This window comes from Malaclemys terrapin, chromosome 2 (assembly GCF_027887155.1).
Source record: "Malaclemys terrapin pileata isolate rMalTer1 chromosome 2, rMalTer1.hap1, whole genome shotgun sequence".
Classification (NCBI taxonomy): domain Eukaryota; kingdom Metazoa; phylum Chordata; order Testudines; family Emydidae; genus Malaclemys; species Malaclemys terrapin.
Genome location: NC_071506.1, coordinates 29,495,677 through 29,511,958, shown reverse-complemented (window position 1 = coordinate 29,511,958; position 16,282 = coordinate 29,495,677). Strand labels below are relative to the sequence as shown.

Here is a 16,282-nt window from a genome sequence, read left to right as displayed (position 1 = left end):
GAATGGCTGAGCCATTACAAACATTGAATCTATCTCCCCTTGTAAGTATTCTCATACTTCTTATCAAACTGTCTGTACTGGGCTATCTTGATTATCACTTCAAAAGTTTTTTTTCTCTTACTTAATTGGCCTCTCAGAGTTGGTAAGACAACTCCCACCTGTTCATGCTCTCTGTATGTGTGTATATATATCTCCTCAATATATGTTTCACTCTATATGCATCCGAAGAAGTGGGCTGTAGTCCACGAAAGCTTATGCTCTAATAAATTTGTTAGTCTCTAAGATGCCACAAGTACTCCTGTTCTTTTTGCGGATACAGACTAACACGGCTGCTACTCTGAAACCTATATACAAATGCGAGAAGTATGGGTAATAAGCAGGAAGAATTGGAAGAGCTAATAAATAAATACAACTATGACATTGTTGGCATCACTGAAACTTGGTGGGATAATACACATGATTGGAATGTTGGTGTGGATGGGTACAGCTTGCTCAGGAAGGATAGACAGGGGGAAAAGGGAGGAGGTGTTGCCTTATATATTAAAAATGTACACACTTGGACTGAGGTGGAAATGGACATAGGAGACGGAAGTGTTGAAAGTCTCTGGGTTAGGCTAAAAGGAGTAAAAAACAAGGGTGATGTCATGCTAGGAGTCTACTACAGGCCACCTAACCAGGTGGAAGAGGTGGATGAGGCTTTTTTTAAACAACTAACAAAATCATCCAAAGCCCAAGATTTGGTGGTGATGGGGGACTTCAACTATCCAAATATATGTTGGGAAAATAACATAGCAGGGCACAGACTATCCAACAAATTCTTGGACTGCATTGCAGAAAACTTTTTATTTCAGAAGGTTGAAAAAGCTACTGGGGGGAAGCTGTTCTAGACTTGATTTTAACAAATAGGGAGGAACTCGTTGAGAATTTGAAAGTAGAAGGCAGCTTGGGTGAAAGTGATCATGAAATCATAGAGTTTGAAATTCTAAGGAAGGGTAGAAGGCAGAACAGCAAAATAGAGACAATAGATTTCAGGAAGGCAGATTTTGGTAAGCTCAGAGAGCTGAAAGGTAAGGTCCCATGGGAATCAAGACTGAGGGGAAAAACAACTGAGGAGAGTTGGCAGTTTTTCAAAGGGACACTATTAAGGGCCCAAAAGCAAGCTATTCCGCTGGTTAGGAAAGACCACCTTGGCTTAACCACGAGATCTTGCATGATCTAAAAAATAAAAAGGAGTCATATCAAAAATGGAAACTAGGACAGATTACAAAGGATGAATATACGCAAACAACACAGGAATGCAGGGCCAAGATTAGAAAGGCAAAGGCACAAAATGAGCTCAAACTAGCTACAGGAATAAAAGGAAACAAGAAGACTTTTTATCAATACATTAGAAGCAAGAGGAAGACCAAAGACAGGATAGGCCCACTGCTCAGTGAAGAGGGAGAAACAGTAACAGGAAACTTGGAAATGGCAGAGATGCTTAATGACTTCTTTGTTTTGGTCTTCACCGAGAAGTCTGAAGGAATGCCTAACATAGTGAATGCTAATGGGAAGGGGGTAGGTTTAGCAGATAAAATAAAAAAAGAACAAGTTAAAAATCACTTAGAAAAATTAGATGCCTGCAAGTCACCAGGGCCTGATGAAATGCATCCTAGAATACTCAAGGAACTAATAGAGGAGGTATCTGAGCCTCTAGCTATTATCTTTGGAAAATCATGGGAGACGGGAGAGATTCCAGAAGACTGGAAAAGGGCCAATATAGTGCCCATCTATAAAAAGGGAAATAAAAACAACCCAGGAAACTACAGACCAGTTAGTTTAACTTCTGTGCCAGGGAAGAAAATGGAGCAAGTAATTAAGGAAATCATCTGCAAACCCTTGGAAGGTGGTAAGATGATAGCGAATAGCCAGCATGGATTTGTAAAGAACAAATTGTATCAAACCAATCTGATAGCTTTCTTTGATAGGATAACGAGTCTTATGGATAAGGGAGAAGCTGTGGATTTGGTATACCTAGACTTTAGTAAAGCATTTGATACAGTCTCGCATGATATTCTTATAGATAAACTAGGCAAATACAATTTAGATGGGGCTACTATAAGGTGGATGCATAACTGGCTGGATAACCGTACTCAGAGAGTTGTTATTAATGGTTCCCAATCCTGCTGGAAATGCATAACAAGTGGGGTTCTGCAGGGGTCTGTTTTGGGACCGGCTCTGTTCAATATCTTCATTAACGACTTAGATATTGGCATAGAAAGTACGCTTATTAAGTTTGCGGATGATACCAAACTGGGAGGGATTGCAACTGCTTTGGAGGACAGGGTCATAATTCAAAATGATCTGGACAAATTGGAGAAATGGTCTGAGTTAAACAGGATGAAGTTTAACAAAGACAAATGCAAAGTGCTCCACTTAGGAAGGAAAAATCAGTTTCACACATACAGAATGGGAAGAGACTGTTTAGGAATGAGTACGGCAGAAAGGGATCTAGGGGTTATAGTGGACCACAAGCTAAATATGTGTCAACAGTGTGATGCTGTTGCAAAAAAAGCAAACATGATTCTGGGATGTATTAACAGGTGTGTTGTGAGCAAGACATGAGAAGTCATTCTTCCGCTCTACTCTGCCCTGGTTAGGCCTCAGCTAGAGAATTGTGTCCAGTTCTGGGCACTGCGTTTCAAGAAAGATGTGGAGAAATTGGAGAGGATCCAGAGAAGAGCAACAAGAATGATTAAAGGTCTTGAGAACATGACCTATGAAGGAAGGCTGAAAGAATTGGGTTTGTTTAGTTTGGAAAAGAGAAGACTGAGAGGGGACATGATAGAAGTTTTCAGGTATCTAAAAGGGTGTCATAAGGAGGAGGGAGAAAACTTGTTCACCTTAGCCTCTAAGGATAGAACAAAAGCAATGGGCTTAAACTGCAGCAAGGGAGGTTTAGGTTGGACATTAGGAAAAAGTTCCTAACTGTCAGGGTGGTTAAACACTGGAAGAAATTGCCTAGAGAAGTTGTGGAATCTCCATCTCTGGAGATATTTAAGAGTAGGATAGATAAATGTCTATCAAGGATGGACTAGACAGTATTTGGTCCTGCCATGCGGGCAGGGGACTGGATTCGATGACCTCTCGAGGTCCCTTCCAGTCCTAGAATCTATGAATCTATGAATCTATGAATTATTAGAATGTGATCTTTCTGCACATGTGGGAAAAAATGCACAGGACCCTATCTATTCTAATTCATTGGTGCTTACTAGCATTAGAAAATTTCCTCATGCGTATGAGTGAACGAACTAGTTGTAGATATGATAGCCAAAATGTTTCAAATTTGGACCCCTAAATTTAGGTATCAAAATCTTTCTAGGGCACCTACATTTATTTATTTAGATTCCCATGACCCCAATCATTAGAGTATTTGAGGAGCTTGATTTTCAAAGATGGTGAATATCCACAACTCCCCAAACCCAAAATACAGTCAAGTCAATGGAGGTTCTGAATATTCAGGATTTCCAAAATCCAAGCCGCTTATTGAGGTGATTAACTCAAGACATCAAGTTTGAACATTTTGGTCACTACGTTTTATGCATTACAGCAAAAGTGCCCTAGGTAAAGTGGTTGGGGTCATAACTTTGGATACATCCCCTACATTTTGTCCATCTTGTCTATTTAGATTGCAAAACATTCAGGGCAGGGAGTGTCTATTACTCTGTATTTGTACAATGCCCAGCACAATGATCCCCATTCTCAACCAGTTCCTAGGTACTACCACTACTACTTTTACTGCTACTTTTATTGTGATTGAAGTAAAAAAGGGCTTTGTGCCTTACAAAAGTGTGTCATAACTTTTCCTTATAAATTAACCCCATTATGCACTCTGATCTGCCATCTTTTTGTTATTAATATACAGATTTAAATCTATTTGTTAAAAAATGTCTAGGAATGATTGCCGTGACCATCCAGGGGAGGTTAATCACAGTCCAGCTTGATGGAATGTTATAGTGGACTAGCAAAAAGACCATCTATTAGTGACTATTTTTATCATAAAACGACAGTGGTAATGGCTCCAATAGTGTTATATAGACAATAATTATGTTGACCTCCTAATTGCAGGGATTCAACGATGATTTTCTTGGTCTACATGTCGATACTTTCTGCCCCCACATCTGGACCAAATTTTCTGCTGGCATAACTCCATTGATGTCACTAGAGTTACACCAGAACTACACCATCAGAGAATTTGGCTTTCCATTTTTATTGAAGGTGTCCATGGCCAGACAACTTATTTAAGTGCATGACAGTGACTTTGCTCATGTAACAGTAATTTTGAGTTTCTGTGAGTTCCATAATAACTCTGCTCTCTCCAGATGAGATGTGTGTGATTCCTGAAAGGTATTTGTCAAAAAACATCAGATGATGTCAATGGGACACCTCAACTCCTACTAGCTCTAGATCTGAAGCATAATTTAATATGCAGATGGCCAGACAGCAGACTGCTTCAGGAAACACATGACAAACCTATGTGAATTCCTGCCTACGTGTAAAAAGGGCTGTGAATGCGCTCACTTTTTGTCTCTTTTTTGTATGGCTTTCTAATATGCTCCATGAAACAACCTAGGCACCAGGTCCTAGTTTGTTTATGTATGTATGTATGTATTTATTTATGAAACATCAAATTAAAGTTATAGACAATATTAGTGAAAAATAATGACTCCACATAATTTCAGGTTGCCAGAGCTAGTGGTGTTTTATTTTCAGGTCTAATATAAGTGGGTGACATTATTAAGGTTCTACCCACTTTATACCAAATCTAAGTTTTGCTCAATGTGACTCACATTTGAATCTCTGCAAATGCAGAAGTATATAGAGGTTTCTCTTATAGAATTTGGCTTTATTTTTTCCTAGATGCTGATTTGACCTTTGAGCTTCCTCACAGTATGTGTGAGAGTGAGAGAAAGAGAGAACATCTTAATTATTTTTTTAAATTGTATATATTTATTCATTTACACTATTGTGAAGTACTTCTCTCAATTATCAAATGTAATATCAACAGAGTGGTGAAAAAAACTATTGTTTTGTCTTCACTAAAATTTATGTGAATATTTTTTACAGTTTAATTCTGTGTGTGTGTCTGCACTCTGCTCTGTAGATATTTTTAAGTTTGGAGTTTTGTTTAAATCCAGAAACTCAAAGACAAATTCTGTATATATACACAGACACAACCCTACTGGTTTTAAAAACTAGGTTTGGCGAATCCAAATCTGAATTTCAAATTTATAAATAGATTCAAATTCCATGCTGTTTTTCACATGATGAGCAGCTCTAATCATCATATGCAATAGGAACCTGAACCTGCTTCCATTGAAGTCAGTGGCAATACTCCAACTGATTTTTATGAGAATATACCCTGGGTGAAATTAGGTGAAAAACTATACAAAATGAATAATCACACTTTATGATGGTAAATGAAGATTTATGGAAGAAGAGGAACTGATGGAGCAGGATAATAACATCAGCGGGTGTGTTTAACCACATCTACCTGCTGGATGTCTTAAGAACAGGCTTAGCCCCTGAGTAAACCCTGACTCACTGCAAATAATAGTTATTTGACTTATCACATCAGTACTGTGCTGGTTCAGGCAAAGTGAGCAAGCAATCTGACTTCAGGCATGACATGCCCATTTTCTTTGTGGTCAGGCCTCTTTTTGGATCTTAACAGCAAGATCTTCATCTAAAATTATTATTTTAATTATCATTATTTATCATTTCTATTGTAGTAATACTAGAGATCCCAGCTGAAATTAGGGCCCCATTGTGCTAGGTGCTGTACAAATGTATATTAACCGAGTGCCTAAAATGAAGAATTTACAGTCTAAATAAACCAAAGAAATAAAAGGTGGGAAAAAAGAAATATTATTAAAAAGCCAAAGGCTATTTTGAATGATATCAAATTTGACCGTAAGATTAGGATGGGAGCAGAATCTAGGATGTCAGACTTGCACATAATTTTCTGTGTAGGCAGAACTCAGGAGAGAATACGGCCTATGGCTTCTTCCTAATTCCTGAACATTAAAATAGCTATGTTCTTATAATCAAAGCAATATAGATCTGAAAATGCTCCAAGATGAAAATATTGATTGCTGTAACTTATGTGATGGAAGTATGATGTTGCCAAGAGAAAAAATAAACTCCTGTATTTATTGAGAAGTAAAACTTAGTGAAGATGAGAAATGGGTTTGAAGACCTGAGATCTAAAAGGCCCTTAACTCTGTGTATGTCTCAGATATGTACTTCTCAGTTGGCCTCTATAGGTGTACTGGACCAAATCAAAAGCCTGCATTGTAGCACTCCTTGGCTTTGCTATGTTCAACATGAGGATCTCAATTTTTGTGATTTGGGCCCATTTCCATTCAAGATGATTCACTAGTTACCATGCAAAACCAAAACAACAACATCCCATGCTTGAAATTAGTTAGAGTACTTGGGGCTTTACTGAAAGGGCAGATGCAAAACATATTTTAGACTTAACTTGAGGCCTGTGAGCTCAAATGACCAGTCGTTTTTCAAGTTATATAAAATTGAAATCATTATCTTGAGGGAATAATGGTGCAGGAGCTCTCCCTCTTCAAACCAATATTATTATCATCAATGTGCATATAATAAAAATACACATGTTCAAAACCAAATGGTCACTTGTCCCATCCCATTGAGTGTGTCATTTCCCTTCATATTAAATGTTATTAACAAAGTTCAGTTTTCCCACTGGATTATCTTGTAAAAAATATTTTTACTTATTTTTATGGCACTTCCACCAACATTATATTTTTAATGGATATGTTTAATCTTCTATTTGTTTTTCAAATAATAAAAAAAGCAAATAGGTTTCCACAAAAACCTATGGAAATTTTAAATGTCTTCAAGACCACATTCACATACTTCAAAAGTGGTACCTGAGCAATGAGGCAGAGATCCACTCCAATGTCCATTTAATTGACATGTGCGAGATGATTGGCCTAATAGTGATCGCCTTCCTGTGCAGGTATAATGAACAGTAGACCCAAATGTATACTTCTCTCCAGACAGGATCGCATTAGGAGGAATGCCAGGATGGCCACAGTCAATCACTACAATACATAATTATTGAAGATAAAAAAATATTATAATCACCGATCAAACTTTTTATATTTACCATTAGAATTCCCATATTTTATACATACATCTTGTGAAGAAGCTGGATTCTTTAATGTTAATTTATTAAATATGAATAATATATCAAGAATCAAATTCTGACAGATGCGGTGAAACAGATGTCTCTTGAAGGGTCATGTGTACATTATCCAAAATTAATGATAATGTGCTTCTAATATTCCTGCTGAGATGAGCCTTAAGGTACAGGCATTTAGTGTAATTAAATATATATACCCTAGATGTATATATATAAAAATTACACAAGATGCCTGTACCTTAGAGCTGGTCTCCGCAGAACTATATCTATATATATAAACCTTGAGCTTCTATCTCCTAATTTCCTGATATGTGTTTATGGGGACCAGGAATTGAGCCCAAATATTTTGCAATATAAAGACCATATTTTGCCTTTAAGGCTATGGCCTGTCTTAGGGGCAATGCGGAGTCCCAAGGGTAGCTTGTGAAACAATTATGCCTGAGCTAGATACAATTCCTCTGTGAGCTCTCACTGCACCTGGGAATTGAAAAGAATGGACCATCCTTTGACAGCTTCACCTTTTCCACCTCCTCTCCCCACCCTACTTTCTCTGAAGCAATGTCTCTCCCTGGGAGCTAGGGATCAGGACCTTAGAAAAGCCAATTTACACATAAACAGTTTTCCTTTCAGGCTGAATTAGCTTTTTATTAAGATTGACTCAGAAGCTTTTAACCTTACACCTTTAGGGTGTGTGCTGCGTGGACTGCAGACAGTGGTACCTGAACAATGTTCAACTTCATATACAACACTGGTAGCAAACTCTAATTGCAACAGTGCAGAAAAGGAGATGTAAGCTGATATTGTGTAATTACACTGAAGACAGCAAAGAGAGAATTCCATAATAAGTAATACTGATTACTTTTTTCTTTTACTTGTCTCTGAAACACACTTGTCTCTGAGATGAGCCTATAACAAAATCTTGTAAGAAGCATTTGTAGAAATTGGTCAAAAATAGTATTTTACAAAGTTCTGCATTTTAAATCCTGGTAAAGCCATTGAAATTGTTTCAGAAATCTAATATGTATTAGAAAGTTTTATAAAATAATGGGAAAGTTATCATTGTTAGCCCAACAGGCATCTATTTTATAAGAATAAAATAAAGAGAAAAAAGGCCTTATGCACTACTCTGTAGAACAGTAGACACATGGATTATGTATGTCAAGGAAATGAAGGTTTGCCCTGCAGTGCTGAAAAGAAATAAAACATCAGTTGGAATTTGAAATGGGGAACATTTTCAAGTAAGGTTTAATTGCTCTTATATTTATCTATCAGAGAAAAAAAAAGTTGTTAAGTTTAAGGGTACATATCAGTGACTTGAAAGTAAAAATCCTTACAAGAGCATGTAGTTATTTAAAAGCAACCATTAAAAACCCAGAGAATTCAGGGTGAAGGTTGAACTTTGAAGGAGACCAAACATTTGCACTTATGAAAATGCTCAGTGGTAAGGCATCTAAATCACCGTATTTCTGTCCCCATAACGATTCTAGACTTGCATCTCTCCCTCCTTGTTCTTTTACCCTTACTTTGTGTGATGCGTTAATGTCTGATCAAAGGCATTTTTTCTAAGTGCTTCATGAAGACTATGGTTTATAGCTGTAAATATCTTGATAATAGAATAGCCACTGTACTGATTTAATTGCCACTTCCACCCTCCCAACTTCCCGTCATCATCTTCTTCCATAAGGGCTTGAAGATAGGTATTCAGTCTATGGTTGTGGACATATTAGATTTGAAGAAGGCTGCAAGGTTCTTAGCATTGAAATTGTGCATAACAGAGCATTGGTTGAATACATACTGTACATGATTTGATGCTGTGTGAAGATCGTCATTCACTAACATTAGCTCTTTTTATTATAGCATTATAATTTAATGATCTCAGTCTTGGAGTTTTTCATTTATAGATACACTCAGTCTGTGTTTAATCACATTTGTATAATAGCAGGGCCAGCTCTGGCTTTTTGGCCACCCCAAGCAAAAAAAAACCAAAAAAAAAAACCTGCAGCGGAGTCCCTGGGTTTCTTTTTCCCTCAGGGCATAGCTATGGAGACAGAGCTAAGATTATGTCAGTGCCTTACCTGTGCATTTTCATGGTTTCATATGTTTGGCTTTCCTTTACATTTAACCTTAACTCTGACATTTTTGCATTTCTAATGGCTGTTTTTGACAACTACACCATTCCAGTAATGTTTTTCTGCTTCGATTACTCATAAGGACCGCAAACTTTAATGCCAGTTTAACAAATGAGAGTTGTAAAATAACTACAAACTATATAAAAGATAAGGAAGACCCCTGGAATGAAGATCATTTATAAAAAAAGATAAAAAACCTGGAAGAATTAAAAACTGAGAACAGTTGAGAGAAAATGGGAAGAGAAAAATCCTGCCTAAAAGATAAATAATAAATGCAGAATTTGTCCACACTCTTCCAGAAATGTTGCCAAAATGCCTGGGTTAACAACTCTTTATCTTGTTTTCTCTCTCAACCTGGTGTCTCATACAAGAGAGAAAGCCTAGTCCAAAAACAAGTCTTTGTAAAGGGACCTACAAAAAGGATTGAGGAAAAGAATCTCCCTGTACAACTCAAGAGCTTGTTGTTGAAAACCTTGCAGCTCTTATACAGCTTCCATTACAACTTTAGAGGTCCAGTGTCATTATTTATTGCTATGAAAGTTCCATGTAGTCAGTGCATCCATATAGCTGCACACCTACTGGATACACCCCTGCTCCCAAACACCTTTTCTATTGATGCACAGTACTCCCAAGGATTATTCTTCTATGATATGCCAAAGAAGTGGAGTTTTTTTGCGTGACCTCTCCACAGATAACACTTTCATACACCATGTATAACAGACCTGGGATACCTCTGCTGCCTTTGAGACCTTATATGGTTATCACACATTTAAAAATCCATGTATATAGGATCTCGCTGTCTAATTTCTACCATCATCATCTAACTGAGTGCCCACATAGAGAGACAGAAGAGACAGATATACTGTTTACAGCAAAATCAGTGTAAAACATCATAAAATATATAGCCCATTTTTTTTTATCTTACAGAAAAATACACATTATCTACTTACTAATACATTCAGGTAGTGGCTTATCCCAGTGACCATTTGGTTGACAAACTAAAACTGAAGATCCAAATAAAAAATGTCCAGGATTGCAGTCATAAAACACCACCGTTCCATAGGTGAAATTTCCATGTTCTATTTTACTTTCTCGTATGGAATTTGCAGGGATTCCAGGATCAGAACAGTTGACCACTAAAAAAAAGTGATACATTTGAAACTCATTTTTAGATTACACATGTATAATATATTGTTTTATAAATAAATTTGTAATAGCTTTATTACTGAGGTCTGGTTGCACAAAAGGATTTAGGCACCTAAGTCCCAGTATTGGGATCATTATGATGTGCAAATATCCCATCAAACCACGCAAGGAACCTAAATTCACTTGGTGCCTAAGTTTCCAGAGTAAAAGTTTCTTTGGCACCTACACATCCATCTCTGGTCATGTGCAATGCTTCTTCACTCTAGGCATCAGGATGCTAGATTCTCCCATTTAAACCCTAGAGTGATTCACAAACCAGGACAAGACGGGCATTTGGCCTAATAAGTCATATGCAGGGCGTAATCCAGTAGGCATGCTCAGAAGCTGTTTAACAGATTGGGTCCCTTTCAAAATCCAGACAGAGGAGAAGAAGGAGGTGGTGCCCACCTTGTAACCCAATGATTAAAGCAGAGTCATTTTCTCTCTCTCTCGCCCAATGACTGTTCCACTATGGATAAATATTTAATGGTCAATGGACCACAGAGGGGCAGAAAGTGTGAGAATGACCCTGTAGTCTGTGGTTAGGACATCCACTTGGGAGGTGGAAGGCACAGGGTCCAGTCCTCTTGCCACAATCACTCTTTCATTATCTACAGTGGAACAGCTTCAACAGGAGAGATTCAGGGAACCCCACATCAGACTGTCCCATAGCTCAGTGGTTAGAGCACTCTCCTGAAAGGTGGGAGACCGCTCCTCAATTGAACCTGGGATTTCACATCCCGGTAAAAACTCTAATCACTGGGATAAACATGATGAGGAAAGCACCACTTCCTCCTGCTCCTCAGCTTCTTGCTAAAACAGTGCCAGGAGAGGGTTCACAGCTGAGAATCATTAGCAGGGCTAGGTGTCTCCCTGTCTCCTGGAGTTAAGTGCCTGTCTCTACGAGAGGGGCAGGGCTTAGCATACACCCCTCTGGTTGGCATCTCCCATTGGGTAGCTTAGGCAGGAAGATAGATATATAGAGAGCTGTCTATTTATCTATCTCCACCTTTCACTGAAGGGAGCTTTTGTTAATGATGTGAACAACCTGGTTGGTTCTTTGGGGTCCTCAGCTTCGCCAGGTGCCCCAGAGGGAGTGAACCCAACAGGCAATGATCAAGTGATCTCTCTCCTGCCATCCATCTCCACCTTCTGACAAACAGAGGCTAGGGACACCTTTCCTTACCCATCCTGGCTAATATCCATTAACGGACTTAACCTCCATGAATTTATCCAGTTCTCTTTTAAACAGTTATAGTCCTAGCCTTCACAACCTCCTCAGGCAAGGAGTTCCACAAGTTGACTGTGCACTGTGTGAGGAAGAACTTCCTTTTATTTGTTTTAAACCTGCTGCCCATTAATTTCATTTGGTGGCCCCTAGTTCTTGTATTATGGGAACAAGTAAATAACTTTTCCTTATTTACTTTCTCTACATCACTCATGATTTTATATACCTTTGTTATATCCCCTCTTAGTCTCTTCTTTTCCAAGCTGAAAAGTCCTAGCCTCTTTAATCTCTCCTCATATGGGACCCGTTCCAAACCCCTAATCATTTTAGTTGCCCTTCTCTGAACCTTTTTGAATGCCAGTATATCTTTTTTGAGATGAGGAGACCACATCTGTACGCAGTATTCAAGATGTGGGTGTACCATGGATTTATACAAGGGCAATAAGATACTCTCTGTCTTATTTTCTATCCTCTTTTTAATGATTCCTAACATCCTGTTTGCCTTTTTGACCGCCGCTGCACACTGCATAGACGTCTTCAGAGAACTATCCACGATGATTCCAAGATATTTTTCCTGATTCATTGTAGCTAAATTAGCCCCCATCATATTGTATGTATAGTTGGGGTTATTTCTTCCAGTGTGCATTACTTTACATTTATCCACATTAAATTTCATTTGCCATTTTGTTGCCCAATCACTTAGTTTTGTGAAATCTTTTTGAAGTTCTTCACAGTCTGCTTTGGTCTTAACTATCTTGAGCAGTTTAGTATCATCTGCAAACTTTAAAGGACAGGTTACAAACCATAGTTAATAGTTTCGTAACTTCACATTTGAGTTCTTTCAGAATAATACATAACCAAGATAATGTATTGCTATTGGGCTGAAGTTGAAATATACTCTTAGTACACAATGAGAGTTTTCTATTGTGAATTTAAAAAGAATAATAATTTCTTAACTACAAATAAAATATCTAAAAATAAAGTTCTGTAAATAGTTTTTCACTAGGGCTCAAGGCAGAGTAATTAATCTAATTGAAAGGAAAATGTATTAAGTAAGATGAATATAAATACACTATACGATTTAACATTCTGTATCATCCTAGAACCCAAAGTTTATAGGAAATTTCGGGAAGCCAACATGATGCTGACTCAGCTGCAGGATAGCTCTTTGATGCTATTTCTACTTGCATGCAATCAGGATTTCTTGAGAACTACACATTTTCTAAGGGGAGACAATTTTTGAAATCTTCAAATCATATTTCTGTAACCCTCCAGTTCTTGTGTATCAATATATTAATTTCAAAAGACACTGCTGTAAAAGCTGTGATCAGTAGCAAAAGGGCTGCTCCAAGAAAACTAGTCTATAATCTGTATTTTATTGGGAACAATACTATATTTATATTAATTGAAAATGAAAAAGTAAAACCAAATACAAATAAATCTTAACATTTCAAGGGTATATTGACATGACAGAAGGTGATGTGGCTTTGATTTTATGGTCTGATAAAAACAATTGCTATTCAACCGTATATAACACACTGAGACATCTCCTAGTCCCCGAGTTAAGGTTTATAATATCTTTATATTGGGTTTGGAGAATGACTATTTCATTCATATGCATACAGTGCAGCATCAGAGTTATTTTGTTTTAAGATACTGCATCGTTTATTCCCTATCCATAATAAAATCTAAAAGTGAAGGTGTTAATCATTTGCTCTCAATGCAACATTTTAGTGCTTCCAAGAATCTTACTAGGCACAATGATAACTGAAGTTATCTATACAGGCCAAACTATACATTCAAAGCTGGGCTCTTACATCTATATTTGTCCCCTATTTAAAAGGGCCATGCTTTTCAGATATGCTGCATGCCCAATGTCTCCAGTTAAGTCAATGGAAGTCTGTCGTATGAACAGATTACTTTTATTTAGGTGCCTAAATATGGATTTAGGTGCCTAACCTGGGCGTCTTGTATGGGCATATTGGTACAAAGTGTCATTTCATTTGTACAAAGTGTCATTTCATTTGTACAAAGGAAAAGCTTCTAAAATCTGCTACAATGAAATTTGGGTTAAAGAAGTCACTTCTATAAAATCAATAATACAGTGAAAACATATGAAAATAGGCTTTTAAAAGACATTAATAGTGAGTATAAGACCTCAAATTTAGATTTTATTTAAAAAAAGTTTTGATGTTCATAGAAATGTTTTCATGTTTCTATTTTAGTTTTAATTTCAGTGAAGATCTTTTAAATTCCATCCCCTGAATTTTGCTAATGAATGAGAACCTGAAAATAAAAAGTATAGGAACTAAAATGAAACTGCCCAGTTTAGTCTCATAGTTCAATCTGAATGAAATGCAAACAGCAAACTAACTGTTAGGTGGTGAAAAATAAAATTAGATGTAGAAAATGTGTTCTATTTAAATACTCTAATTTTCTATTTGTAATTCCCATGATGATTTTTAAGCATATATGCTTTGCTTTGACATTGTCCCTTTATTTCTTTTTTCATATTTGTTTTTCATATTCAGCGTAACCTTCAAATCTGTAAATATTTGTAATCATACCTTTACATATCGGTGGTGGATGGCTCCATTGCCTATTAGCCTGACACTGTGCTTTTGTTGGTCCTTGCATGGCATATCCAGTATTACAAGAGAAAGTTACAACATCATTGAAGTTGAAACCATTTCCACTTGTTCTTCCATAAATCGGACTACCGGGATGACCACAGCTAACAGCTAACATCAGGAAAAAACAAGAGTCAGGAGCATGCTGCTGTCACTTTTCATGGTACCATGTAATAGTGATGATTACTTAGTAGAATTCTAAAGGTCAGATCATATGAGGTACTGAGTGACTCCCAAGAGGTATTTAAAGCTGTCAAGTCATTTAATCTTAATGGGAACTGAACAAGGTTAGTATCTTTCAGGAGGTGTTGAGCACTTTGTGGGGATCAGGCCCTTATTTTCTAAACATGATAAAGAGGTTAAACCTAAAACTGTATCTCAAAATTCTCCTTATTTTTTTTTTTCTGAATGGCATTTAATCAGTTAGGAACGTATGGTACAAAAGGCTAATAATAAAAGATCTGTCCATGGTGCCTAAGCATTCAGCACAGTGCATTTCTAACGTCAAATGGTCATGATCATTAAATCTAAACATGCAGTCCTATAGAAATACATTAATGAAATTATGAATGTCATTAACAACATAACCGATAGACAAATAAAAGAGAAATCACTATTTTTGTCTACTTCTATTAAGCCATGAATTTACAGTACTGACACTTCTAAAAATCTATTGTAATGTTATGGACAATTGCAGTGTTTAATGGTATGTCTTTCATTGCTACAATCCTCCAGTCAACCTCCTTGCCCTTTTCTGACGTATTGTACTGCACAATTCCACTGTGTTCAACAAAATAGCTTCCATAATTGGTTGTGAAGAAAGAAACTATGTTCACCTTCTTTGCTGTTAGCAAAGACCAGGGAGCAATTTTTTTTTTCAGTTTTGCTGTTGATGTTAACCCAGTGATTTGGAAATTCCTGTTGAACTATGCCTCATTCTTGCTTTAAAGATTATTGACAAATAAACTTGTTCCCTAATGTCCAATACTTATTTCTATCTTGAGCAAAAAGAGTAGTGGCATTAATCCACTGCTGAAGGATTACAAATAGGAACAGAACAATGAGGTGTGTGTTTGTGTGTTTCTGTACTTTATTTATAATTTATTACTATTAACGATAGTAATAAAGTATTATTTTCAGAAACCTCTATCATACGTAAATCAAATGACAAATGAACAATGTAGGTAATGGGATAACAATAGAACTGGTTCCACTGTGATTAGTTGAGATTTTTATGGCCAGGGCTTTCTATTATAAAGTTCTAGCTATATGAAAAAGAGGGCATTGTCAGTAATATTAGTATAATTTCAATAATGTAATATCAATTTAACACTAATTATGAACCACAATTGGCATTTCCACAATTACTTTTTATATACACACTTATGAAAGGGACAAGCAGTCTCAGAAGGGACCATTCTTAATAAATAAATACACAGAATACCAATTTTTTGCAACCTCTCTTTTTCACCATAACCCAGGTTTACTAAAAATAATCCATTTAAAGAAAAAACTTATTTTTTCTCATATGAGGTTAATTTATGTGACATGTTAACCCAGTTAACATACATGAAGACCCTAATTTTCATAACACACTATTGATTAAAAAAGTAATAAAATCTCAGTGAAAATGAAACAAGTTTCTTAATGTGAACATTTTAGTCTTCAATGCTAACAGTATAATTTAAGATCTAACAACTCTTTCTATTGATCAATAGTAAATACACATAACTTTCAGGTGATATCTTCCAAAGCATTTTCAAAAGTGACAAAGGCACTTATGCTCCTTAGTCCCGCACTGATATTCAGTGAGCCAGTCTCTGAGGGGCCAGATTTTCAAGGGTATTTAGGGGCCTCAAGATGCAGATGAACATCAAGAGGAATTTTCAAA

General features: G+C 36.7%; 1 protein-coding gene across 4 annotated transcripts in view; it reads right to left on the bottom strand.

Annotated features, from left to right (window-relative positions):
- The window catches only part of CSMD3 (CUB and Sushi multiple domains 3), a 1,152,075-nt gene that overhangs the window by 83,471 nt on the left and 1,052,322 nt on the right, over positions 1 to 16,282 (bottom strand). For all 4 annotated transcript variants that reach the window (XM_054020295.1, XM_054020294.1, XM_054020296.1 and 1 more), the window contains 3 exons: positions 14,329 to 14,502; positions 10,299 to 10,484; positions 6,945 to 7,118 (listed from right to left, as the gene is read on the bottom strand). In XM_054020295.1, the coding sequence (XP_053876270.1) occupies positions 6,945 to 7,118; positions 10,299 to 10,484; positions 14,329 to 14,502 (534 nt within the window). The remainder of the gene's footprint in view (positions 1 to 6,944; positions 7,119 to 10,298; positions 10,485 to 14,328; positions 14,503 to 16,282) is intronic.